The sequence below is a fragment of the Apteryx mantelli genome, chromosome 7 (assembly GCF_036417845.1).
Source record: "Apteryx mantelli isolate bAptMan1 chromosome 7, bAptMan1.hap1, whole genome shotgun sequence".
Classification (NCBI taxonomy): domain Eukaryota; kingdom Metazoa; phylum Chordata; class Aves; order Apterygiformes; family Apterygidae; genus Apteryx; species Apteryx mantelli.
In genome coordinates, this window is record NC_089984.1 from 13,287,564 (window position 1) to 13,315,186 (window position 27,623).

At 35.5% G+C, this 27,623-nt stretch overlaps 1 protein-coding gene across 3 annotated transcripts in view; it reads left to right on the plus strand.

Moving 5' to 3' along the window:
* Positions 1-27,466, plus strand: part of BMPR1A (bone morphogenetic protein receptor type 1A) — a 48,673-nt gene extending 21,207 nt beyond the window's left edge. Inside the window, exons 2-13 of one of the 3 annotated variants that reach the window (XR_001295282.2) lie at positions 654-860; positions 11,628-11,790; positions 13,681-13,783; positions 15,872-15,971; positions 16,780-16,879; positions 17,824-17,968; positions 18,746-18,938; positions 19,310-19,607; positions 20,491-20,666; positions 21,101-21,231; positions 22,574-23,995; positions 25,461-27,466. Coding sequence is in view for 1 of the 3 variants with exons in the window: in XM_013961489.2 (XP_013816943.1) it covers positions 794-860; positions 11,628-11,790; positions 13,681-13,783; positions 15,872-15,971; positions 16,780-16,879; positions 17,824-17,968; positions 18,746-18,938; positions 19,310-19,607; positions 20,491-20,666; positions 21,101-21,231; positions 22,574-22,699 (1,602 nt within the window). In the remaining 2 variants the exon portion in view is untranslated. Of the gene's footprint in view, positions 1-653; positions 861-11,627; positions 11,791-13,680; positions 13,784-15,871; positions 15,972-16,779; positions 16,880-17,823; positions 17,969-18,745; positions 18,939-19,309; positions 19,608-20,490; positions 20,667-21,100; positions 21,232-22,573 lie in introns of all 3 variants that reach the window. The other 2 variants (XR_001295283.2, XM_013961489.2) reach the window with 2 other exon arrangements.
* The last annotated feature ends 157 nt before the right edge of the window (positions 27,467-27,623 follow it).

A 27,623-nucleotide genomic window follows, 5' to 3' on the forward strand; every position in this document is an offset into this window, starting at 1 on the left:
CTGTAAGGTTTTTTGTTTTAAGACTTGATAATATTTTAGGAGACCAATTAAAAGTAATATTGTAAGTAGATTAGGTAACTAAATTACGTATTTTAATGCAAATTTAGTTGTTATCCGGTAAAGATACAACTTTTTTTATTGTGATGCAAGCTTCTCTGCAAGCATTTTTAAACCTGTGGCAGAATGTGGTGTTACTCTCTTACAGTAGTACTATGGGAAGTCACTGAGTTCTTTAAGTAAAATAGTAAGTCTAATTTATAATTAATGTAGTGGAAACAGTTTTTAAACAGACTTACTTTTACATGTTAATCTATTAATTATTACCTATGATAGCTGTATTTGAGTCTCAGTTATATGGCTGTGGCCAGTGAGTTGATATATATAGCAGTTTTGATATGGACATTCAAATGTTCCTTTGGATCTGGTTGATACCAAAGTTAGGTATTTCAGAAAAACTTTGCTGTTCTGTTGGGTAACAAATATGGCTAATGTTTTCAATTGTTGATCTTGATAAATGTATGCATTTTAAATAATTTTTTGCAGCCACCCAGTTATGTTCAGCGTGCTGAAAAATCTTGAGGTTTTTTTTTTTTTTATTCTTGTTTTGGAAATGCAAGTCGTTACTTACAGCTTCATTTTGTTATATCTTTCAGGAAACAAGTTGGAAAAGTTGCGATATCATCTTTGCAGTCAGCCACCAAATCTTAAATTAGGCTTCGCTGAACAGACCAAGCTTAACACTTGTCAAGCAGAAGGGCCAGTTGCCTTGCACAGGAAGGATTAGAAGTGAACAATGACTCGACTGAGAGTTTATGAGCAATTACTTGGAGCCTATCTGCTTATCGTTCTGCATGTTCAAGGTAAATATATAGTAGTTGAAATAAGGAGGTTTTTTCTTTTTTTCATCTGTAACTGAAACATGTATTTCAGTGGTATGGTGGGGTTTTTTTTGTTTGTTTTTTGATACAGCTCTGTTCAAGCATCAGTACTGTTCTTTTGCAGGCGAATGGTTTATTACAGGCACTTGACTAAAAAGGGTGACATTATAGTGGTCATGGGTTGTTGTTGTTGTGGGATAGATTATGAAGGAGTAAATCTAATTTAGCAAATATTTAAGTAGAGAACTATCAGAAATGTTTAATACACTGTGGACAAAGTTGCAAGGGCAGCAGAATTGAAGAATTTAGTGTTTTGACTTCCTAAATTTCAAATTTCTGTGTGTGTGAGAGCGTGTGTCCTTGATCCCTTAAACTTGCCTGACTGAAGTAATTCCAACTTTCCCATGCCTTCTGATCCTCCTAGCAGCCAAGAGATAGCGTGCCATAACTAATTTAAATGTGTTATATCTACTCAGTGGGCTCACGTGAGGGTACATGGTATATATCATAGTCTGGTTTTCAATTGGCGAAAATACTCATTTGTGAGTCTGTCATCCATCTAGCCACCAGTTATGAAAAACTGGAAATTTAATTATCATTCAATTATCTTTTAGTCCTCTGTCAAATTGAGTTGAATTAAAAAAAACATATTGGGGACTGACCAATATGGCTGCCTCATTATTCCGATTGGAGGCAATTGGAGCCTAAGTGCAAAATTCATAGCTAGTTCAGGGGGCTGGAGAATTAAATCAACAGTACTTTGTTCTGACGGGTGCATGAGAATGCCATTAATGGTTGTCAGTATGGGGTCAGTTAATCTGTTTTATTCGTATTTCCTTATGAACAACTGTACACAGCAGACCACAATGCTGTGTGATTGCTTGTAGTTCAGAGGACTGTTCAGAACAGCAGAACAGTATCTAAGCTATTAGTTACATGTCACATACTCATGTTTGGGATAGGTACAGTAGTGCTCTGTCAACAATGTATATCCATAAGTTATCTCTGTATAAGACTTCCTGTTCTCCCTGCTGTGTACCTCTCACATGGGTTGAGCTGAGTACACAGAGCTTTCTACATGGTTCAAGGAAAACAGAAGACTAGTTTGCTACTGCCATTTTAATACACTGCGTATAAAAAGTTTCATATTCTTTTCATGTATATATCAGCTACTGCTTAGTGCTTGATTTTATTTTGAGATATTCTTTGAGGTATTTGAACAATGACATTCAATGAATTTGTTAAAATGGATAGAGGAGGAAACCTCGTAAGTACCCAAAAAGCAGTTTTCCTGTTCTGTTTCTTGAGTGTAGGTACCTGCAATCTTAGACTGAAGGAATTGGCAGAGCAATCTCTAGTGGGACTCTGCTTGCACCTTCACACTTAATAAGTACCTTGAAAACTGATTTTATGAGTAGTCTTGTGTCAAAGATGTAATGGGCCTGCCCCTTCAAAGACACTTGATCCTACCTCTTTTCTTGTTCTGGTGCTTATCCTCAGGTAGCCAAGTGGCAAGTTGCATCTGGGAACTGATTCAGCTGTGGGGAGAAAGGGCTTGCAGAGATCACCAGACCATTAAAAATACTATTATCATACCATTAAAAATAACCTGAATCTTTTCCAAATTTAATTTGAAAGATCATTTATATTTATTGATAATCTCTTATGCTGCCCATGCTGATCCCAACTTTTAGGGGTTGTTGACACTAAAGGTGTCTGAGAAGAACCCAGTTATCTGCACTTGAGATTTGCATTAAATATTTTGTGCCACGATCCAGGGAGGTATAGCCTTAAGCTTCTTCCAGTACCATCCCACACATGTACTTGCAGCTAAACTTTTACATAAGAAAAGTCCTTTCTCTGGTTCCATGCAGAACTGAAGTTTGTTCAAGGTACTTAAAACTGCCACTCTCCCTTTTGAGTTTCCTGTGCAGTTCAGTACAGTAGGCTCCACAAGCATGCGTTAAGACTTCTGTATCTTTGAGTTTACAGCCTTCAAAATTGTAGACACTTTTGCCCAAAAACACCTGGAGAAGTAAGAAGTAGTGATGTGTGATTGCTCAGTAATTTCAGTACTTTCATCTCTTTAGCCTGTGGGGGCTCAAAATAGTATCTGCTAACTTCTAGGTATTTGCTTCAAGCATTTTGTGTGTGTGTGTGTGTGTGTGTGTGTTTCAGGGGCGGGGAGAAGCATGGGTCTTGAATTGAAGCTTAGCCATTGTAGCAAAGGTTTCAAGATTGAAGGCAACAAAACAGAAAAGCCTAAATCCAGCAGTCTTCCATCTTAATTACATTACAGAATCACGGAATGGTTGAGGTTGGAAGGGACCTCTGGAGATCATCTGAGTCCAACCCTCCTGCTCAAGCAGGGCCACCTAGAGCACATTGCACAGGATCCTGTCCAGGCGGGTTTTGAATATCTCCAGAGAAGGAGACTCCACAACCTCTCTGGGCAACCAGTTAGTTGGGAGAGGGAAATTATCAATCCTAGTTCCTGATCCCATTGTGGACCTGCAATTTGTAATTAGCAAGAAATAGCTATTTATCTACTTAGGTAGAAATAGCATAGTTTGAGTATAGTTCAAGTTCATAGTAGTTTTAAAATACAGCTCTGAGGTGATAAGATTGATAATAGGCACAAACAGAAATAAAAGAAACTTTCCTGAGATATTAGGAAGAATTTTTTCACAGTGAAGGTGGTCAGGCATTAGAACAGGTTGTCCAGAGAGTGTGCAATATCCATCCTTAGAGATATTCAGAACTTCACTGGATGTGACTCTGAACAACCTGATCTAACTTAAAAGTTGGCCCTGCTTTGGCCAGGTGGTAGTACTAGGTGACTTTTAGAGGTCTCTTCCACTGTAGATCATTCTTAAACATAGCAATCTGCAGTAGACCTTGTTCCACTAGTACTCAAGCAGTTCTGCTGCTTCTTGCAGAAGCTACCAGCTTCTTTCCTTGAAGAGGCTTGAGATTATATTTTTCATTCTTTATACTGAAATCAGCATTATCCATTTGAATCAGTCAATATTCAGCATTTTGCTCAAATGCAATAGCAGCTGAAGGAACAAATTTATTTAAATCTTTTGGACAGAAGACAGGGAGATGTTTTCTAAATCTTCTGAAAATTTATCTAATCTCTCGCTTGTGAGCCAGAAGCTTCACTGTTCTAAAAAGATTCTGCCAAACAATCGTGATTAGAAAATACATAGTCTTTCATTACACAATGGAATACAAATAGAAATAATAATAAAAATATACAGGTCTTATAGTGACTTAGAATTAAATTACATTAACTCCTTCCATGATCACATTTATTACTAATGCTTCAATACTTTCTTATAAATAATATAGCTAAATTAAGTTTAAATATCCTGTTTTAAAAAAAAAAGTCAGCTTCTGAAGAAGAAACTGACTTTTTTAGGAATATTCCTGACTTTCAAATCAATACTGAGCAAGTTCTGAAAACCATGGGAAAGTTGAGCTAACTGAAATATTGTTGTTTCTTTGATGCAACTTGCCTAAGGGCTTGTCTTCAATCATGTGATGTATGTTTGGTTTCTAGGGGTGGTGAGTAGAAAAACAGTCAAGTCTCTCTAATTTCACCCCCCGATACAAGAATCGGATGACAAGAACAAAGCTGATAGTTAAATCAAGTATTTGGAATTTTCATAGGAAGGAGGAAATCTAAAGTGAAAGGTCAGAATAGTATCAGCAGGAAAGAAAAATGCAAGATGTTACAGAAATGCATTGGTATATGCAGGAAGTAGTAGAGGTGGAGAACACACATTATAAGGAATTGAGAACTTGTGGGACTTCAGAAAGAGGAAGTGAAACAGAGAAAGTAGAAACATGCAGTGTTCATGCTTTCAGCGATGGTTAATGGTTTGCTTGCTCCGTTCTTCTGGAGGCTTCTTTAAATTGTTGGGATCTTCAGAGCTTACCAAAACCCAAAGGAAAAATTTATACCAAACTTGTCCATATGTGTGCACATATATGTGCACTATATTTATATGTTCCTTCACATAGAACTTTTTTAAAGCATGTGGCTGCACCTGTTGATAATGTGAAAATATTCCTGAAGCTACAGTAGAAAACAGACAGCTCTGTGAAATTGCTGATGGATAGCTGGTGTTTCACACATCGGGACAAGGAGCAGGGATACGGAATGGTTACCGTTTGGAATGTATCTTCTTTCTAGATTGTGGTGACACTGTTCTGGTTTCTATGACTTGAGAAATGATAGAAAATGGATGTGGGTAACAAATGACTAAATTTATAGCAACCTTTTGAAAAACACTTTTGTATTTCCTTCTTCTTTGTGCAAGGCCTTAGTCCTGTGACTTCCTCTGCATTTATGACAGACTTTACATCTTCACACACCTGCTTTTGCTCACCTAAGGCAAGAGTTTATCACCATCATTTGTGAATAAGTACACAAAACGTGCTTCTGTCTTACCATTATTGCAGATTTTTAGTTCAAAGAACCAGCGTTATTTCAGGATAGAGTTCGTTCTTTGTGTAATGCAGTGCTGCTTTAAAGCACAGAAACCCAAATAGAAAATCATTGATGTGATTGTTCAGAACATACGTCCTTTTTGCACAAAAATGTGTCCTGCATAAGACTATTAGAAGTACAGGTCCATTTCTTTAACTGTAATTTCACAGTGCAGAAGTTGAGTTTAGGAAAGACCCTGCAATATTTTCTATTTCCTTTTCCCTGTCCCAAAAAGACGTGTATTTTGCTTCCCCTAAGTATTTTGTACAAACACAAATTCCCTTGCAGCATTTTGTTACCTGGATTAAAAAGCAAAATGAAGATTCTTTTCACAGCGTTGCCTTTTGTTCAGAATGGCTTAATGTGCCTTAAAGTCTAAATTAACAAAAAAAAGCCTTAACTTTAAATCTTTTTTCAAAATCTTTTGAATCTGTAAATTTTATGCTTTTTCTTTAACTTAAAAAAAAAAAGTCCCACTGATAACCATAAATAACCAATACATGTAACAGAACAGTCAAATAGTCTAATATATGCTTAGCCTCCTAAACTTTGCAATTCATTTCTGTCAGTTTACTATATGATGTAATATTAGATATGTGGCTCATCAAGATTTTGCGTGTTCTTCCAATACACTGCAGAAAACCAGTATTTTAATTTTTTGATTAGCTTATTAAAACAGTATTAATTTCATTCAATAAATACGAAAAGTTTATTAAATTTTTTTTGTTTTTAAAACAGACTTACTGAACACAGTATTGTCTGTTAGTGCATTGATAAAATTGTCCATTGAAACTTGAGCTCGCTATCTCATACTTAATTTTGTTCAGAGATTTGTTATTGAAAGAGTTCTGCTTTAACTTCTGTGCACTTTCTGAATTTCAAGTGAAATAGTGAGTTTAATCATATAAACTGAATTCAAACATGTAAACTAGTCTGAAATAAAGAAAATTGCTTCCAGAATCTGCAGAAGGAACTTGGAGTTCTCAGAAGCTGATTTGCTGCTGAAGGACTTTATAGTTCTGTTTACCAGTCACTTCCCAACTGCTGCATCTTTTTCAAAACGTCAGCAGCAAACATGCATTGTCAAATACTTATCTGATCAAAGTTATTTTAATGGATTATAGAAAGGTTATGTAAGTCTGTGTTGTAATTTCAACTTTTGTTTCAAGTAACTTTATTCTTCAAAAGTACATTTAATTTAAATCAGAATACAGGTGTGTGTGTATATATATATATTTTTAAGTATACATAAAATCTTTCTGTCTGTGGTTTTTATATTTGACACATAAGAACAGAATAACATTTGTCAGAAATACCTTTTCTAGGAAGGAAGGTAGGACTAGAGGCTGGGGATTGCTGGGCTGGGAAGGGAGGGAAGCCGAGAGCTACCTGTCAGGATTGAACGGTATGGTGTAGCTCCTGGGAAAGCTGGCGGGTGGCAGAGAGGTTTTTAAACAAATAGTCTGGGAACTTGCTGTGATTTTTAGGAACCAGTTCTGCTAGACTGAACTACCTGTAATGTGCCTGGCCTGTGGAGATCACAGGCTTGATATATCAAAATGCACTACTTAGAGTTATGGCAAAACTGCCAGATGCGGAGCTCAGAAAAGCATTTAAGATATTTTCTTCACACTCATAAAAGTGTTTTGGTTGGATTTGGGTTTTTAATTTTTTTTTTTTTTTAAGTACTGAAATATTAATCAAGCTGTATCAGTTCTACTAAGGTGTAATTTATATAGCACTACCTGCTAAATCATTGTGAAAGCTTGTGATAGGCAGAAAGGTGACAGTTCCTTGTGGTAGTGGATGATTTGTAGTATCTGCATCCTAAAGCTAGAAAAAGTAGTTTAAAACTACTACCAGGTAAAAATTGCAAGTCATTTATTTTTCATAAAGAAGGCCTACCTAACAGCAAGAGGCTTGGTTCATCTCTTATAGAAAGAAGCCAGCATGTCAGTGATGGCAAGCTCGAAGCATCAGCTAGCCAGTGTGAACAGCTTTAGCACCAGCAAAAGGTGGGCGAAGTTCTTCTACTGGGAGGAAAGAAATGAGAATCGGAGAAAGATTCTTGTTGATTAAAATACAGAATTTACTGGATTTTACAAGCTTGGACCAGAATTGCTACAAAGAAATGCTTAACAGTACTGTCATTGTGCTAAGATAAACCCTTTTTAAGGATAATTTATTCTGGAGTAAAAATGATTTTGTTTGAAATATTTCGTTAAAGAGATCAGAGGAAAACTATTACCATTGTGAATTCAGAAAGCCATCAATAATTTGAAATGTTGCAGGCTACTAGTTCTAGCATTTGTTTGTAGAGGTGGAGGGAATGCAGTTAAGTATGAAATTGTAGGCATAATTTGGCTTTTGTGTTTGTCTTATTTCACTTATTGCCCTTTGCATCTCTGCAGTTCTTAGTAGAGTTGTTTTTTATGGTGTACACAAATCTCTTCGTAAATCAGAAGACCTAATCAAATTACATATGAATCCTGGCAAAGGAATTGTTGAGCAGCAACTGAGTTTGCTCAGTTTTCAGTGGTTAATATCACTTTGTTGTCATGCAGAATACCTTTTTAAAAGATTATCTATATTAATATTTGCATTTGAAGCTATGCTTTCAAGTAGACTTATGTTTTTAGTGGGGTTTTTACTGTGCTTCTTTAAAATCAATTAATCAGTTAACTTTTTTGTTTAATGATTGGAGGAAATGATTCTCTGAATAATTGATGTCTTTGATCAAAGGCTGTGTATGATGTATTGGCAGTAATTGTTCCTTAACTTTTAATTTTTACTTGTTTAGTCTTAAACAGAAATCCATTTTAATGCCGCCTTATCTGTGTGTGCAGAGTGTATGAGTGTTTCTTTGCTCCACCATCGAGCTGACAACCGAACGTGACAGGGAAGCCATTAATTACGTCCTCGCAGTAGTACAGTGTCGCTAGACCCCTAGGAAGGGCTCCTCCGCTTCTCTGTCCTCATATCCGAAGGAAGATAAAGCAGTGTGAGTGTTTGAGAGGTGGAGTGCTATGGCTGCGGGATAGTCTGAGCATTGATAGAGCAAGGCCGTGTGGTTCTTGAGGAAGAGCGTCATTTTGGCACATCCTTCATTCACCTTCAGTCATCTTCCCAATAGCTTTTAACCAGGAAAAACGGCAGTGAAAAATCCTGTGACACCCCCCCCACACACACTTGGGTCTTGATCTGTCCCCTACCATCTCAGGTTAGTGTGGGTCAAGTTATTTTCCACATGCAATTCCTTTCCCCATACCTACTTGAAATGCTGATGTTGAATTGTAGTACTACAGTAAAGGATGCAAAAAGCCGTTAGGGGTAGTGTCTGGATATAGGCTATCTAAAACTTTCTACTGAAGTGAACCTAAACAATCTCAGTATTTTCCTTTCTCTTCTTCCCCAGTCCTCCCCCCCGAATACTCAATTATCTTTCCTGTTTAATAGGAGGGGTTTTTTGTAGTCTTAGAAAGTGATAATGCAAGAGTAGAGTGATTTGTTTTTGTGCAACTCATAAATACTACCTGTAAGATGGAAACAGGCTACCATAGAGTATTGTTTCTCATTCACGTTACAAAGGTAATGAGGTGGTTGTCCGTTTTTGCTTTGAATAAAAATCTTTGCTTGTAGAAAGTGTACAAAAGGTTCTATGAAAATATTGTTATTTATCCATGTTAGCATGGATTTTATTGGGTATACCTCATAAATCTTGTTATACAATTCATAATAGTGAATATTAAGAGGAAAAATGCATTTCATCTCATTTTTATTGTAGAAGGTTAGCATACCTGTAGTCATGCTGCAATGTTAGTTTAGGAAGAATGTTAGTTTAGGAAAAAGGTCCTGGACTGACATAAAATTTTTAAATGGCATGTTAGCGCTGGCAGTGAGAAAGAAATTCAACAGTAGAAAACTGTTCTTCAGTGCTGTAGGGATTATCGTGTCACCATGCTGATGACCTATTTAAATTATGTTAGTCTGAATCCATTATAAATTGCAGGTTAGAATTTTGTTCTTTCTCTCCTGAGCTAGGAGAAGCCGTGCTCTGAGGGTTCCCTGATTTCTTTTCTAATGAATTAAAAAAATACTGCATTTCATGGTCAGGGTAGGAAGATGGGTGAGTGACTGAGAGATGCACATCATAAAGTGTTCAAACTTTTAACACGTGGAATGTCCCTGAAGATAAAGAGGGATCTGTAAAATTAATTAGGAAAGATACCTTAGTAGTTCTACAAAATGAGAATGGCAGTTAACATTTGTACATGGGCAGTGGCTTTTTTTTTTTTTTTTTTTTTTTTTTTTTTTTTTTTTTAAGTAAAAAATAGGGGGTGGAATTACCTGTTTTCTGAGCAGGTAAGGATCTCTTAATATTAAAAAAAAAAAAAAATGTTGTGAAAGTAGCAGAGTATTAAAATACCATTTCAGACTTTGTTAGGAAGAAAACTGGAAAAAGAGTAAGAACAGATACTGGAGGAGTTGCCGTTTTATACATGCAGAATTCCTTTTGGTTATACTGGGAAGATTATTGCATAGATAAACTCAGTGTGCTATTCTGGCACTGGACAATTTATACTTATTGTTAAAGGAAATATTTCACTGAGATGTTACTGATGTGTACTGTTTGAAAACTACACTTTGTATAAAACATGGCTAAGTGATTTGAGAGTTTAGGTAAATGGTTGCTGTAGTTTCTTGGGATGTGCTCTTGACCGTGTCCGAAAAAGGCATGGTGTCCTTATTTTCAGGGGAATATCTGAATCAGGAGAATGTACTCAGTACGCTGTATTAATCAGATAGGAAATCTGCATGTGTGCCTCTCAGAACAATAAGATGAAGTTTTACAAATATTTAATCTCCCATTTGGCTGAATGACATGGTGTTATGATATAGCAGGTATTATCTGCACAAGTTTTTAACCAAGTTTTTTCTACGCATCTTTAAAACAAAGTTTGGCATTAGAGTAATGTTCTCATTACTCTACAGGTAGTGCTTAGTGGATTTGATGAAAAGCCACAGATACCTGTCAAAAGAGAGCCTGAGTTTCCTGGTCAAAACATTTTTTTTATTCTCAGATAAATTGGAAGTTTTCAGTGTGATTAAAATCTTTTTGAAAAGTACTGAGGTACCTCTACTTGTTGAATTACAATAAAAGCTTCCATAAATACTAATTGCACGGGGTTGCTTATCTTGCATATTGGGTATCCCACACAGGGTTGCTGTAAATCTTATCCCTCCAGTGGATAGCCTGGTCAGAAGTCTTCTAGCTTCATTGAGCTTGCCTGCCTGTGAGAACATAAGGAGCCAAGAACACTGTAATATGGTGGAGAGAGATTTTCTGTTGGTGAAATTGTTTGAAAAAGCTGAAGGAACTGGACAAAGATACTCTTGTCTCTTACATAGCGGTCAGAGAGTGTATGCCAAATGAGGCAGTTAATGTTCCTAATTTTTTTTTTCTTTTTCTGGATGTTCTTCCCTAAGAAGAAAACAGATGGAATTTTTCTTATGAAGGCTGACTTTCACAAAAGCACTTTAACAATATGATCTAGAACAAATGATGTTCAACTGTTTCTTACTGCTGAGAAATTAAGGGCTACTTGGAACTTTATTTAGCCCTATTTTTATTCTCTGAAAGCTCATTTGTGTGGACGTTCATGTCATTGACTGAAATTTAATTTGCAAACAAGATTTACTTTAGCTCTGTTTTGAAGTACTAATGCAGATGGAGATCAAAAAAACTCAAGAGATTCTGGAGTTATTACAGCTCTTCTATGAGGCTGTGAATCCAGAAAAATGACTCCAGAGAATTAGAAAATTGCGTATTAAGTATATTCAGTCATGCATAGAATTATACTGTTGTGGTTATAGAGCTGGCCAGCATTTTGGTTTTTGAAACACATGAGTGAAAAAGGCTTTCTTCAGAAAATTCTTACTGGTCTTAGATCACTGCCCTATCTCAAAAAGGGGAAATTTCCTCTTTCTGTTTGTATTGACTGTGTGTGGATGATCTGCTTTAAAAATGTAAAGTATTTGAGCCAGCTATTTCCAGAATAAAATGATTAAATCAAAATTCCTGCCATAATCCCAGTGGAAGGTTTTCTTATGCCTTATATAATTCACTCTTATTCTTTAATATCATTATTCTGTTGGTGGTTTTTTGGTTGTTTTCTTTTTCTTTAAAGTTTTTAACCAATTACCAAAGAGATGCAGGAATAATTTGTTGTCGTTGTTCTTTCAATGCTCAGGGCAAAATCTAGACAGCAGGCTTCATGGCACAGGAATGAAGACAAATCCTGATCAAAAGAAACAAGCAAATGGAGTAACACTCGCTCCAGAGGACACCTTACCCTTTCTTAAATGCTACTGCTCAGGGCATTGTCCAGATGATGCTATTAATAACACATGCATGTAAGTATCGCGTACAGGACAGAGTAGAATTTGAAAAGACTCTTTTTGGCTCACTACAGAGTTAAGTATATCTACAATGCTGACTTAAGTTCTATCAGAGATTTGATTATAATTGATTAGAAACTCACTAATTCTGTGGAAAGCTGAATGCTAAAAATCCGCAATCAACTATACGTAAACAATATTACTCTCACCACATCTTAGAACTGTTCACAACCAGTCATTTTGCCCCCAGCAACTGCTTTGAAGGATTGAGGTTTTAAGTAACCTGTAGCATTTTATAACTGGGTGAGTATTAAATGACCCAAATCTAAACGTTCTGACAATACTACGTGTTCATTTAGCCTAATGTTTCTTCACCTAGTAGTCAAAAGGTAATGTTACTTAGTGCCAGGTAACCATTTAGTATGAATTTTTCTTATTACATGTTCATTAGTTGTAGGTATGAGAGGAAAGGGGGAAACGACAAGAAAAGCCCCTCAACCTAGGGAGAGAAGGGTAGTTTTTAACTTTGATAGGTGTAAGTTTCCCAAGAGACTTGTACGCTAATTACATGCGTGCTTAGGGAGTTTTGTAATAGAACGTAATAGAAAACATTATCACTTTCTTATGTAATTTGAATCTTCACTTTAACATGCAGTATTGAGCATCTCTATAGCTGTCACTTGGTGTGTAAAGCATCTTTTTGTGGACTCCAAGGAGGTGGAACAAACACTGATGCCCTCTTTTTAAATATACATGCAGGTAGTATTTTCTGAACATGATTTTGCACCTGGAGATTTATTTTTGCCTTATGATCCGGTATTGCCTTTAAATGCCCTTGAATTTTATTTTTTGCTTTTTATCGCCCTCTAGTGTATACTGTCAGTGTAGGGCTTGAATTTTAACTTTCCTCTGAAGTGACTGACAACTATAGATCATTATTCTGTTGATAAAGCTGTTGTTAGGATTCATAACACTCATAAAGGATGCATGTGCAGGGTATTTTTTTGCATTATGCTTCTTAAATCTGAGTTTCTTCATGCTAACTTAAAGTCTTCCTGGCAAACAAATCCCGTTTGTTTTTATTAATTAATATCTGTTTTGTGGGAAATAATTTTGATTTACTTAAAATCTTAGCTTAACAGGTATTGAAAGCACAAACCTAACATTAGGAATTGGTTTAGGATTCCTTCCAAATGTTGCCAGCATTTGAATGTACAACAGAAATCAAAGCATTGATTTTGGGAGATAATAGGGTATTAAGAGATACTATAAAAGAGGATTTAAATTGAAGTCCCTTTTTTTTTTTTTTTTAAGAATGTAACTTGTTTACTTTGTTCCCCCCCCCCCCCCAAAGGCTGAGTATTTGAGAAAGCTTATGTGGAAAAAACGTAGTTGAGCAGTTTGAAGTAGCCTGTTTTAGTGTACCAGAGCTATCCTTCCTCACTTATCATTGCAGTTTCAAGAACAGACATGACTGAATTGGTTGGTTGGGGGGTTTTTTTGTTTTGTTTTTGGTGGTGATGTTTTTATTTTATTTTATTTTTTAACCTATAAAATGGTGATCAATAAGCCTGTTTGGTCTGATTTCTGCTCACTCACCACCACCACCATTACCACCACCCCTGTTTTTTCTCAACAGCTGTGTGTGTGTTGTTGTCAAAGCTTGTTTAAAAAAAAAAAAAAAATGAAGAGAGGAATATTTAGGAGAAAACTTTGCCCCTCAGCATTTTATTTGAAAATACTGTGGGTGTTTTTTGGTCTCATCAAACTTGGTAATTATTGTGTTATTGAAGAATTGTTTTAGATATTACCAGTGCCAGTTTTCTTAATGGATTCATGGTCAACTAATCTTGCATAGTAAACAGCAAACAGACTGTTAAAGCACAGTTGATATGTTTATTCCAGAACAAATGGGCATTGCTTTGCTATCATTGAGGAAGATGAACATGGAGAACCTACGCTTGCTTCTGGCTGCATGAAGTATGAAGGTTCAGACTTTCAGTGCAAGGTACAAATGAGATATCGTTAAAATTGGAGATCTCTGTGGAGATTATCTAGGGAAACTGCATAAACGGTTTAAATTTGTATAGCTTATGACTTGCTATCATAAAGTTTTGCATGTTGCCCTTCACCACAGTGAATGATGGCTTGCTGGTGACAAATCAAATACTTGGACCTCCACTTAACTACACTCTGCCAATTTCAGGGTCAAAAATTAAATATGTATGTGAATATATACTCAGAGGAAAGAAAAAAGAGGTACCTAGAGATATTTCCTGCAAAGTTAGGAGTGTGATATATTAGGTCAGCTTTAAAAATAGTGGTGGTACTTGTTGAAATTTTCTGTCTTCATAAAAAGATCCTGCAGTGATACAGTTTTTCATAAGTGCTAAATGAACATCTGCATGCTGAAGATCTCTGGTCAGAAGCTATAATAAAGGCTTTCAAATATTGACCAAAATACATGCTTTAAAAAGCAAACATTTGCCATAGTACTGACATCCCTTGTAAATATCTGTGGAAGCGGAACTAATTGCATGGAGGATTTGGAGTCAGATGTTGGGCAAGGAGCCTGGAAGGCAGTATATGACAGTGAGATGGGCCCTGGTAGTGAGTGTCCTGTAAGAGCACAGAGATGAGTGGTGCGAGGACACTGATCCAATGCAGGGAAGAGCTAGATTTAACTAAACACGGAGACAGAAAGTCCCAGTTAGACTGGGAAGGAGCTGAAAGCTCTGAGGAGAATAGGACAGGAGTGGATGGTGATAGAAAGGACTCTTGATGGTGTTTGAGCAAAGATTGGAATAGAATCCTGGGTTGTTGCATCTCATCATTTCTCTGCAAGTATTTGTAAACCAATGATGAATTGATACAACGCAGAGGACATCAACCTTTTACTGTTATCAGCTGTTTTCTTAGTTGAAGAGGCAACTTTGTAGTACATTTAATTGATTTGTGTATCTTATATGTTTTAAGTTGAAATTTCTTGTTTTCTTTAGTTTGTTGGAGTGGTGAGCACTAATTTAAAGGAGTTGTGTTCACAGATTATCCCAGAAGAGCTCTATTAAAGTTTCATGAACATGCACAAAGAATTTAGGAAATGTCTCTGTTCCACTGTCAGATGTAGGATTCTTTTTTCCTTTCCAAAAGAGTTCCATATCATTACATGGAATTAACTTGCTTTTGAATTAAACTGGTGTAATAAAGTAGACTGGCGCCTTTAGAATTCCTTTATCTGTTTCAAAGGTTAGAATTGAAAACATGGTTAATAAAGCAAGGGATTGATTAGAAGACAGGGATCTGGTGCTAGCTGGGCAACTGAATATTGCCTTGGTGGAAGACTAGATTTTGCTCTTTCCTTTGTCACACTGTTCATTAAACAAAACTTAGAGGTAGCCACCAGTTATGTGCTACTTGCCCCCCACCCTCCAAAAATGTTATCACTATTTTTGATGCTCAATTTTAAGTCTTTAGGACTTGAGTTTTCCGTATAATGTAGCTGTCAGTAGCACTGCATGTTGGAAGCACTGTTGACTTCAGGTGCAGTTGTGAATATCTAGTGCTACTGCAAATCATAGCAGAGGGGTCATGATGACCTTCTGAAATCGTTTTGATTCTTGTATTTATATTAGTGTCTTTGCTCACCCTTAAACTAATTTTCATGCCTCTCCTCCTTTATATATTGTTCTGAAGATGTTTTTGAAGCAAACTATTTTTATGGTGAATGCTGTAGAAAAGCTTCTAAAGGGATGGGCATTGCTGTCCTAAGAGCAGTATTTGTATAACATATAGTAAGCTGCTTTTGGCCGTGCTTAAAAATTTTGCAAAATATGAAGTAGCTGCTTAAGTAGGAACTGCCTATTTCTGTGCACAAAGTAAAAAAGTTACGTGAGAAGTGAGAACATAAAATGCTTGCAGCCCAAAGATTGGCTTATACTTGTGAAGATACGTCTCATACATTCAACAGTGAGGCTGAATTGCTTTTTAAAGAAAATTACCTAAACATTTGTCTCTGTGTTGTATCAATACCATCTCCAGTCCCCTTCCTAGCTGATAACTTCAGAATCTGAATGTTTGTTCTATTTTCTGTCTGTAGGATTCACCAAAAGCACAGCTGCGTCGGACAATTGAGTGCTGTCGGACTGACTTCTGCAATCAGGATTTACAACCAACATTACCACCACTTGATAGTACAGGTAAACAGCTAAACAACTCCTAAATGTTCATGCTGCCACTAATGCTTTTTGGGTTCTGTCATTCCTGATCAACTGATGAAAATAAGGAGAAAGTGTAAACCGATCTTTTCTTTCCTTACTATCTCATTTTGGTGTGAAGCTCTGTACTAAACTTCATACTAAATACCCACTTACTTTATTTAATCTTTACAAATACTTTTCAGTCTTCTGCATTTCCAGTTCTCCTTTTCTGTCACTTACAAGTTAAGCTTTTCCTCTACCAGTCACTCACAGTATTCTTTTTCCTCTTAGGCCAGTCCCTCATATCAAAAAGATTGTTTTTGATATTACTTTTTTTTATTAGTGAAATTACATTGCATTTTATTATCTACCAGCACAGAAACTTTCTTACCTGTTGGGTTGATTTATCAGCAATGTTATAAATAATGAAATGATAGCAGGAAGTTCAGAGTAATGTTCTCTATAGGTCTTCCCTGCTACCATTAAAATAAGTTCTAGTTTACTTTCATCAGTTATGCATACATACATATGTACATCCATACACAGTATTGGTGATGTTAATAGAGAAAACAAAATGCAGTGCTTCAAAGGTTTAAAATAACTTTTTTTTTCTTTACCATTTTCTGGCAAGGTTTACAGTCTGGGAAGATCTGTAGAATTGTCACATTTTGTGGAAATGTGTTTATGTAGTTACTATGCAATCCCAAAATAAACAGTATATGAAAATGTCATACCTAAATTATGTTTACGCTAGATGTTTGATTAATAGACAATACTTTAGTTTTTTGGGTTTTGTTTTTTTTAACAGATGGACTTTTTGATGGCAGCATTCGTTGGATGGCAGTGTTGATTTCTATGGCAGTCTGCATAATTGTCATGATCATCTTATTTAGCTGCTTTTGTTACAAGTAAGGAAAGCACTTCTTTTATTGTTAATTCAGTTTGTTTCCCAAATGAATATAAACAGAATAGTTACTTCATAAAAGTACTCAGTCATACGTATTTCTAATAGATTGAAGTTGAAACCATCGTAATTTCATTTCACATCTCCATGGATATTGGTTTGTTGTGTTAGGTGAAAATGATGAAATTCTCAAAGCATAGAATTTCAGTGAACTTGATTTTTTATTCTAGCTGCAAATAACTATTTCCAGTTTTCTAAACTGTGTATAATTTTGATGGTATAGCATCCAGTAAGCAGGAGTATCTTAAGGCATGCGTGGTTTTTCTGTTTTTGCATATTTCGATCTTTAAATCTCTCCTGTTATTTATATTTGCCCCATTTCTGAGGCTTACCTTTTCATAATGCTTTTGTAAACCTTTAACAACAAGAATATGTTTTCTAACTTTTCTTTTTTCTGCTATGTTTAAAACTAACAGTTGATCTGCATTAAGAATGCTTCCAGCTGAGCTATGGCAATTCATACTGGTGCAGTTTAAAAGACTGTACCTGTTTCTGTCTGCTCCAGTCCTCTGCTGGAGGTTATCATCATTCTAGCAGCCTCAGCAGAAATGAGCATGTGTCAGCCTCAACTGCCACGGTTCAAGGTTTAGTCGTCTTGTTTAAACAAAAACCAGTGGTGCCTTTAAGCATGTAACACTGGGCTGTGAGTTGAGTATTAAAAATGCTGTTTATCCACTTGACTCATAAATTGATGCATCTCTACATGAATTATAACAACTGCTTTATATTAAAAATGACTTAAATTAAATTTCTGAAAAAAAAATACATTAAAAACTAGATTTTTAAGAAAACTTGTGCATTTAAATAGCTTTTCTTCTAGTGCAGTTCGTTACATATTTCGAAAAAAAGTATTTTGGAGCTCAACTTACCTCCTCTTCTCTTTTGCAGGCATTATTGTAAATGGGTGGCAAAGAGACGCTGTTATAATCGTGACCTGGAACAAGATGAAGCATTTATTCCAGCTGGGGAGTCATTAAAAGACCTTATTGACCAGTCACAGAGTTCTGGCAGTGGATCGGGACTACCGTTGTTGGTAAAACGTGAACTAAAATTTTCTTCACTGAACTTCTCTGCATCAAATGCAAAGTTTGGTTTTGTATCTAATGCCTAGAACAAAGCAGTTTATCTATACTGTATGTAGATTGTTTTTATAGGCAATTACTGTGAAAGATAATGTACAAACTAAAAATGTACAGAAATCCATCTTCAGATAATTAATTAAAATCAAGTGCAAAAATAGATTCTTTGTTCAGAAATCTGGCTTCAGCTAAATATAGAGGAAAAACTAGATCCTACAGACATTAAGATAAAAATACAATGATGGATAATACAAGTATCCAGTTGAGCAAATTCAAAGATCTTTTCTTTTCTTTTCCACTATTCATAAATTTGCACTTTGTGCCGAGTTGTTCACATTTTTTGATTAAACATTCCATGTAATACTCATATAATCTCATATAAATACTCTTAATATGAGTATTAAGATTATATGAGTAAAAGATTAACCAATGAGACAGATGACTGTAAATATATATAAATTAGAAACAAATAGAATGCAACAGAATGCAATCTGATTTAGGTCAGAGGTCAAGCTGATTTAATCTTTTGGGTTTTTAATACAATTCTCCCCTGGAAGCAGCAATAATGAGTTTGAAATGGGAATAGCAGGAAAATGCTCTAAAACAAACTTTTCGAATAGGAGCACTCTCAAAGCAATCCAGGTTTTGTCTGACAGGCAGCTTGCCCAGGTATCTGAGATTAGTTGCTGAATTTTCTGTTGTCCCCACTCCCCCTTTTTTTCCCCCTGTAGGTTCAGCGCACTATTGCCAAACAAATTCAGATGGTGAGGCAAGTTGGGAAAGGACGATATGGTGAGGTGTGGATGGGCAAATGGAGGGGTGAAAAAGTTGCAGTCAAAGTGTTTTTCACCACAGAAGAAGCCAGCTGGTTCCGAGAAACAGAAATTTACCAAACCGTTTTAATGCGTCATGAAAACATCCTGGGTAAGGAAGGAGTCCGGTGTCTGAGTACTGAAGGGCTTGTTTCAGGGTGAAGGAGCAGGAGTTCTTAATGAATGTTTTGAGGGGAATATGGCTTCTTTCATGGAATATTGCATACTAATAAATGTTATACAAAGGGTAGAATCTTGCTTTTCTTGGTTGGAAATGTGTGTCTGCCATCTCTTTGCTAGAAGACTGGAATGACAACCTCATGTATGGTTGAGTTACGAGCTTTTACGTTACTGGTTTTCATAAGGGGAAGAGATACCTTTTGATACTGTCTGAGAGAATATAACTTTAAGAATTTATACCAAATCTGTTGCATTAAGAATTTATGTGCAAATACATTCTAACTTTGGCTATATGTTTGATAGGTTTTATAGCTGCAGACATTAAGGGCACTGGCTCCTGGACCCAGCTTTACTTGATTACAGATTATCATGAAAATGGATCATTGTATGATTTTTTGAAATGCACTACACTAGACAACAGGGCTCTCCTCAAACTGGCCTATTCTGCTGCATGTGGTCTCTGCCATCTACACACAGAAATTTATGGGACACAAGGCAAGCCTGCTATTGCACACAGGGACCTGAAGAGTAAAAACATCTTGATAAAGAAAAATGGAACCTGCTGTATTGCTGACCTAGGCCTTGCAGTCAAGTTTAACAGGTAAATGGACAAAAACATCTGTAATAGAAAAATGTACATTTTATATATATAACATAAATATGATTAACACATTTTTTTAAAAAAAGTATGTGTGTGTATATATGTATATTTTTTGTAAGTTGCTAGATGTCCAGCTGAAAAGGGATGCAAACTCAGTTGGTTGCATGCATCAGGCTTTTTCTGTTTTGAAAGTGAAATGCACTTCATTCTTTGAATGCTAGTAAATATCAAGGTTGCTCTTCAAGGTTGTCAAGCAGAGAAGGAAAGAGTTCTGTTCTTGTGGGAAGTAGAAGTAGTAATTCAAAACTTTATAGAGGAAAGTAAGAGGAGACTAATTGATGTTCATCATTCAAAACTGTGCTTTTTTCATTCGCTAGCATGTAATTTCATTGTAAATTCTGTCTCATAGAAAATGTGAGCAGCATCAAAGAAATTGAAGCTTAATTGCAAAAAGAATACTTATAATAGTATTACTGAATACATTTTAAGTGTGGGTGGTTTTTCTGTTTTGGTTTGGTTTTCTTGGTTTTTTTAATTTCAAAAGAACCAGAGTTGCCTATTGCTACAATAGAGCCTGAAAGAGTTGTTGCCAAACATACTCATCTTTATAGTGTTTTTTAATTCAGCTTATTCATACGTGTTTTTCTTTGCCTTGTAATAGGATTAGTAAACTGTCAAGTGTAATATTCACAATCATTTCTCTACATAGTCTTTTTCTAGGAGGTATGATGTATAGTAAGTGTAGTATTGAAAGGGAAATATAAGAAAGAGAAATTTAATTTGTAAATGAGGGCTTTGCAGTGTAGTGATTGCATCATGCACTATTTCATACCATGTTTTGTAAAATTCCACAATCCACTGACTTCTTAATATTTGCATATAGTGATACAAACGAAGTTGATGTTCCCTTGAACACTAGAGTGGGAACAAAACGTTACATGGCTCCAGAAGTCCTAGATGAAAGCCTAAATAAAAATCATTTCCAACCATACATCATGGCTGACATCTACAGTTTTGGGCTGATCATCTGGGAAATGGCTCGGCGCTGTGTCACAGGAGGTAAACTTTTAAATATTCTGTTTAAAATCTGCCAGGCCCATGTCCAGAGTTAACAATACTTACTTCTCCAGGAAATAATGTAACAAATTTTAATCCCGCTATCAACAGGCTTGCCTTCTTTAGAAGTAGTAGTAGCAGTCCGTGGACAGAACACAGATTTGGATTAGAAGTAAGTTAGAGGATACCAAATTCTGCTTTCCGTATCAAAGTCAAAGGAACTGCAAGGCACTGATGTAGCTTTTAGACTTAATATTCATAACCATTTGTAACTGATTGTTGCATTGAAATTTTAGGTTTTTATCACAGTGTGATGGGTTTGACTTGGTACAGTGGGAAAATTGAGTTAATTTCTGCTCCTAGCTAAGGAAATCTGAGAGCAGATATATAGATCTGTTCTTTTTTTATGATGCTTGATCTTTCACAATTATCTCCAGGTATTGTTGAAGAGTATCAGTTGCCATACTATGACATGGTGCCAAATGATCCATCCTATGAGGATATGAGAGAAGTGGTGTGTGTCAAACGCCTACGCCCAGTGGTATCCAATAGATGGAATAGCGATGAAGTAAGTATGCTGAGAGGAAAAATGAGTTCAGCTCGTTCATTAATATGGGAAGGATGTTTCAGTTTAGAAACATCAAAGCATTATAAAACAGGGAACACATTCAGACAGTCCAATATTTTGAAACCTCACAGTAATAATGAAAGAAAGATGTGTTTGAGATCAGCTCAAAATATCGTATTTTTTTAATGTATGTTTTGAGTGATCGGAGAGGTAGACACTCTTAAGCAGTGTCCAAGTGTATGACTACTGCTGTAAATGGGATCATGTCATTAGATAATAGAGTATTTTTTTAGGGTTTTATTGGCGCTAAAACTTAGAATGCAGTTGTTATTAGTTTTATTAATCCTAATATATATAGCGTTTTGCTGCATGAGGCATTTTATGGAATGTATAGTGATTTCTTTGTGTTTGTAGATCCTTAGGAAAGTAGCCAGGATCTTTCAGCAGCCGTTGCTTTTTTTGTTGTTGTTGTTTTTGGTTTTTGGGGTTCTTTTGTTGGACCAATATCCATTGGTCAGTAACCACCTGTTCAAAAGAATTTTGCATAAAGGTTTACATTCTGTTTTGTTTCATTATCCTTATTTTGGACAGTATACCTGGAGTGCAGTATATCTGTTGACCCTGGAACACTTTTTTTTTTGTGATGTGGTGTGGTATGCCATGTTATTCTGCTAGGCTTATTTCCCTTTATTTATTTATTTATCCCCCTCCCCCCCCCAGTATGTTCCCAAATAATCCTCCTTTTGTGAAACAACATTATTTATGCTGTGATATAACAAAAATATTAAGTATGAATGTGTTTTTAAAGGGACACTGCTTAAACTCAGTAATAAGACTTAACTGTTTCACATAGCAAGGTAGATATGTCATACCTTTTCTGCCCCAAATCCTTGAACTCTTGATTTATTTATTTTTTTTCCTATGTTGTTTCTTGACTATTGAGAGAACTTTGGTCACATCTTCCTTCCTTTTTGGTGAGAAAGTGTTCTACAATTTTTCTGCCATATGTGGATTTTTTTTTCCTTTTTGCTACCATTCTGATGTACCTCCGTTCTCGAGTTGTAGCAACAAATTGTGGCAATGCATCTTTGTGTAACTAAAGGCACAATTCAGTTAGTTCTAGGTACTCCAATACTAGGAGATGGAGGGGAGAGAAAGAAGGGGCTTGTCAGTTTTTTAATTGATCTGTTTATAATGGTTTTTAACAGTAATTTTGCAGAAAAATTAAGAGTTTCACCTTTGGACTTAGTTCTGTAATTTGGACATGGTAGTGAACTAAAACTATACGCCGCTTAGGATTGTTAGTTGTTACAATGTTGTTCTTTGTTTTTTTGCTTTTCAGTGTTTAAGAGCAATATTGAAATTAATGTCTGAATGCTGGGCCCATAATCCTGCCTCAAGACTTACTGCCTTGAGGATCAAGAAGACACTTGCCAAGATGGTGGAATCACAAGATGTAAAGATTTGACATAGTAAACTGACATTGGGGAGCAAAGCTGGACTCCTAGAACTTTTCACTCAAACATGGGTGATATCTAAGTGGGAAGAGGAAGCAACTGAGATTCAGTTTTTTTCCTCACCACACTTCTACAGGCTGCTAATTAAATCTTTCAGTACTTCATAGACTGTGATGCTGAGAGCCTCTGTACACTACATGCTACGTATATGGACAGCCTTGTTAAAATACACGTTTCATTTTTGTTTGAGCTGCATTGAGACTTCAGTCATACTTAGTGAGTCTCCAGTAAAACTCTGGATACTGAATTGAATGTTCAGATTACAGTGCTTTCTGTGAAAGCCTAACAAGCTAAATGGATTCAGCAGAGATGGAGAATATAAGCTTTTTTTGCCTTCTACCTGATAAAACCTAGTCAATTCATACCAAGTTTTTGTGAAACAGCCTGTAGGTTATGGATATGTTTGTGATACTGCTCAGTTTAACAGTTCCTTATGCCTTTATGTGTGTGCCAGGATTATTTTGCTGCCATTTGGGATAGATAAGAAACGATTTAAATGAACAAATTTCTATGGTCAGGGCTCCGAGTATTTTGTGACTTCGCAATCACAGAATTTGCTGCAGAATTTATTCCTTGCCATTAAGTTATCCTCCAAAATCTCAGTTTTAATTTTATTTCTATCCCTGTTTTGGTTGCAAAGAGAACTGCAAAAATGTGAACCAGTTATAAACCAATGCCTACCTGAGTCTCTAAAGAGCTTGAAACAATATCTCTTAGAGGTACAAACTGCCTTGGCCATCTTGCTAACAGTCTAGTGGGCTCCATAATTGCACAGCTATAAAATCTGGCATATTTTTCATAATGCCACATGCAACCAGCATTTTTGCTGTGTAATACTTCATATCTTAACAGAGAGACCAGTGATGTTCTGTTTTGCCTTTCCACTTTATTTGGACTTACCTGTAGGTACCTGTCATGCTCTGAACTTTTTCCATACAGGAGGGAATTAGCCGTAGGAACATACTTTCTCACCAGTTGACAAAACCAGGCAGAAGATCAGTTTTGAAAGGCTTAAGAAGAAGTCTAATTTACAGATGCAAAAGGGGGAAAGCAAGAAGCGCAGGCTGGGCATAGAAGATTAGAGAATACAGTAAAGGTCAATACCTGGAGAACTGAGTATGTGAACTATTGAAGATAGGATCCACGGTGTGCAGAAGACTGAGCTGGGTTGCCCTGATATAAATGCAGAAGGTCACATCTGTGGGCTGCTTAGAGGACAGTTATAAAATCCAAGATTTGTGGAAAAGGTAAATCAGTTATTATTTTTAATTCGAGTTAGCCACGTCTGGGAAGAATGGCATTGAAAGATATTTCATGAAGATGCAATAAATTAATATAGTTGCAAAATTTGGTCCTATTGTGTCAACTATTTTGGCATGCACAGGAAACTATTTCCTTCCTTTTCCTCACTGATCCGGACAAGCTGATTAAAAAGCCAGAACCCCTCCCTGAGGTTGCTGTAAGGCAGGCTTAGTGATATACAACTCCTTTGCCACTTCTGGTTTGAAGTCAGAAAATAGTACCGTAACTCACGTTGAAACTTCAAATGCGTGAATCGTCTGAAGAATGAACACAGTATTGGAACCATTAAACCTATTTGATAATTTAAGTGCCTATAACTTTGTACTGTAAACCTTGTTCTAGATAACTTTAAAAAGGGAAGTTATTTATACAGTGTGTTTTGTGCTTTATTAAAAAAAAATCTAGTCCTATGTACGATTAGATACATGTGCACACACACGCCATAGTTGAGATTTGAAGAAAAAAGGAATAATATTAAAATCGATGAAAAATGTTAAAACTTCAGATTGATTTATGTCAGATTATTTGTTGTCTTAAAATATGTACATGGAGATTGTTTTGATATGTGTTTAAATTTCCCTTGAAAATACAACTGATAGAAAACAAAGTAATGCAGAACTAATGTGATTTGTGAACAACTACAATGTCCTAACATATGGGTTTTTTCTTTTTAATTCTGTAGTTCACATAATGTAAATGGTCAGGCAAAAGATTGCAGTATTTTTATTTTCTATTGTGATGTACAGACTTTATTTAACAGTGCTACATATTTTATAGAAAACTAGCTATTTCAAGGGACTTTTTTTTTTTAATAAAGTCATTACTTTTGTTCAGTAATGCCTTTAAGTATTAATATGTGTTCTGGCTGAACAGTTCATAGGTGTTTCAACTATGATTTTAACTTATTTTCAAACAGCAAGTGATAAATGATATTGTGCCACAATTCTTATGATAAAGGGCTTTTTAAAAGAGGGTTTTTCTGTCCATTGCCAAGAAATGTATGAGATCGAAATTGTTAATCATGTCTTTACATGTAATTTTTGCACAGGTAGTTGGAAAATATTTGATATGAGCCAAAAAAAAAAAGTAAGGGATAAGCTTTTTTTCTTCTTTAGAATTTTTGTCAATAAGAAGGAGAAATGTTTATGTAGGTAGCCTGGTAACTTATACTTTCAGAGCATGGAGGCATATTTAATTTAATCCATTCCTATTTAGAATACTTTTTATTTCTGTCAAAAATTGCTACAGCATTATTAGCTCTAAATTTGTTTGACATTTTGATTTTTTGTTTTTTCTGCTAATTTTTCTCAAGTCTTCAGGAAGTCATTGACGGTAGTATAAATAAAACAAGGGAAGTGTGAATTTCCATGGTTTTTAATTATTCATGTATTTTTCTCCTCTATTGTTTAGGCATTTGCAAGGCAATAGGATGGTGATCTTTGGTAGACATCTTAAGACCTGAATTGATTTACACATTCACTTTAACAGAAGAAGTAAGCTGACTGCTGTAAAGAAGATCTGTGATGTTTGTGAGAAAAAAGTCTTTTAGGCTTAAGCTAAACCTTCACTTTTCAGCACTTCAATTACTAGGTTCATACTCAAACATAGGATTCACATGCAGTTTTCATTGACTTGACCAGGAGCTGCTGGGTGCTTAATATTACTTCTTTCCTTAATATTCCAAAAAATCTAACTGCTAAAGGACCTGGCTGCATAAAGCACTTGAGCAGATATCCACGTTCCATACAAAGTAATTCACAATTTGGAGCCTATGTGTATGTGTAATGTCAGTATGTATATACTGATACTTCAGTAATCATTTGGAAAAAAACTTTGCTCTAAGCCAGTCCATTAATTATAAATTAATTAAGCATACTCTGTACTTAAGCAGAGTTGTTGCTTCATGCAATACTGTAGAATTCATAAGCCTTTGGGGGAGAGGGGCTAGAATTATTTTATTGTTGTGTGATTCTTTCATTTTCTTGGTCAAAACTATTTTAAGCATTTGTCATCCAAAAAATCTCTCAAGCAACCCTGGCAAATGATTTTTTTTTTTTTTTTTTTTTTTTTTTTTTTTTTTTTTTTTTTGGATAAAGCATGTAGCATTTATTTTGGAAGTATAAAGAACTGTGCCTTGGAAGCTCTTAAGCAGTCACATATGGAGTTTTGTTTGTTTTTTATTTAACCTGCTCTGTTTGATTTCCCTTAGTTGGAAAATAATTTGAATCACTGATATAATACTGACTTACATTCATTGAAAGGAAAGGGTTTTTTGTGTTCCTGATTAACTTGTAAATTCTGCAAGAAACATGATATTCCTACAGAAAAATACAGACTTATATTGTGAATTCTGCTGTCTTGCTTCGCTTTGAATTTTCCTTTTAGAAATAGGTATCGGGAACACAAAATTCTGATCAAGAGAGTTATATAGCTGCCACAAACTTGCAATTCGCTTTCAAGGTAAACATTTTTGAAGTATTAGGCTTTATGAATTTTAGGAAACTAACAGTTTTCCAAAACTGCTTCACTTTTTCTTTGATAGTTTTTCTAAATTGGTCTATTTTGAAGTATTAAATAAAATGTAAAATGAATCTTTTAAATTACCTCCATAGCAGTCTAGAGTCAAATTTTAGATCTTCATCTAAATGACCATTTGAATGTGCTATGAATGAATCATTTGGATACAGATCGTCTGATCTGTCTTCGCAGACTGTATTTTAACAGTCTAAAAATGTTCGAAAAGCAAAAAGCGTAAGTTAAAAAGCCTTCTTTGGTTATTGCAGTTATTTTTACAGGGGGGTTATGCTTACATTCTGTCGAATACTAGAATGATTTAGCACTTCCTCATTCTTCTGACCGTGCCTCTGAAGAAAGTCAAAAACATTATCTGTTCCCCGCTCTCTTTATCCCAGACAGGGGTGATGTTTAAAAATGGGTTACAATGCTGCATGATACAGTGCTTTATGGAGCCGTGGTGTATTAGCCTTGGCTGGTATAGCAGAAGTGGAGTGCACATTGTTCTTAATTTGTTGAACAAATCTCGTGTAATTGTTGCCTTGTAATGTTTTATCTTAAAATGCGATTATAGAAGCCCACATCATGTAGTGACATTTGTGCTCTGACGTACCATGCCCAGAATGAAATGTACTATATTGTATACAAGAAGAATAACATTGTAGTTAACCTAGAGAAGATGTAAATAAAATATGAAAGGGTGGAACAAGGAGAATGGTCACACTCTTATGTGTGTTATATGCCAGAAGTGTAGAATACTCCTTTAAAAATGTAACACACTAATGTATTTTGTACAGCATCTGCTTTAAAAGGTGCCTTATTGAGTTTACCATGAATTGCTTTGTTCTGTACACAGTTTATGTCCAATGTATCATTTTTAAGTAAATAACCTTATTTTAGTACACATTAGTAATGTGTTTTGTGTTACTATAAGATATTGCCTTAAAAATGTAATGACTTAGAAATTATAATACCATAACTAAATATTTCCCTTCTTTTTAAAACTTCATGGTTTTTTTCCAAAATGTGTGAATAAGTTGTTATTGATCATTTTTATTA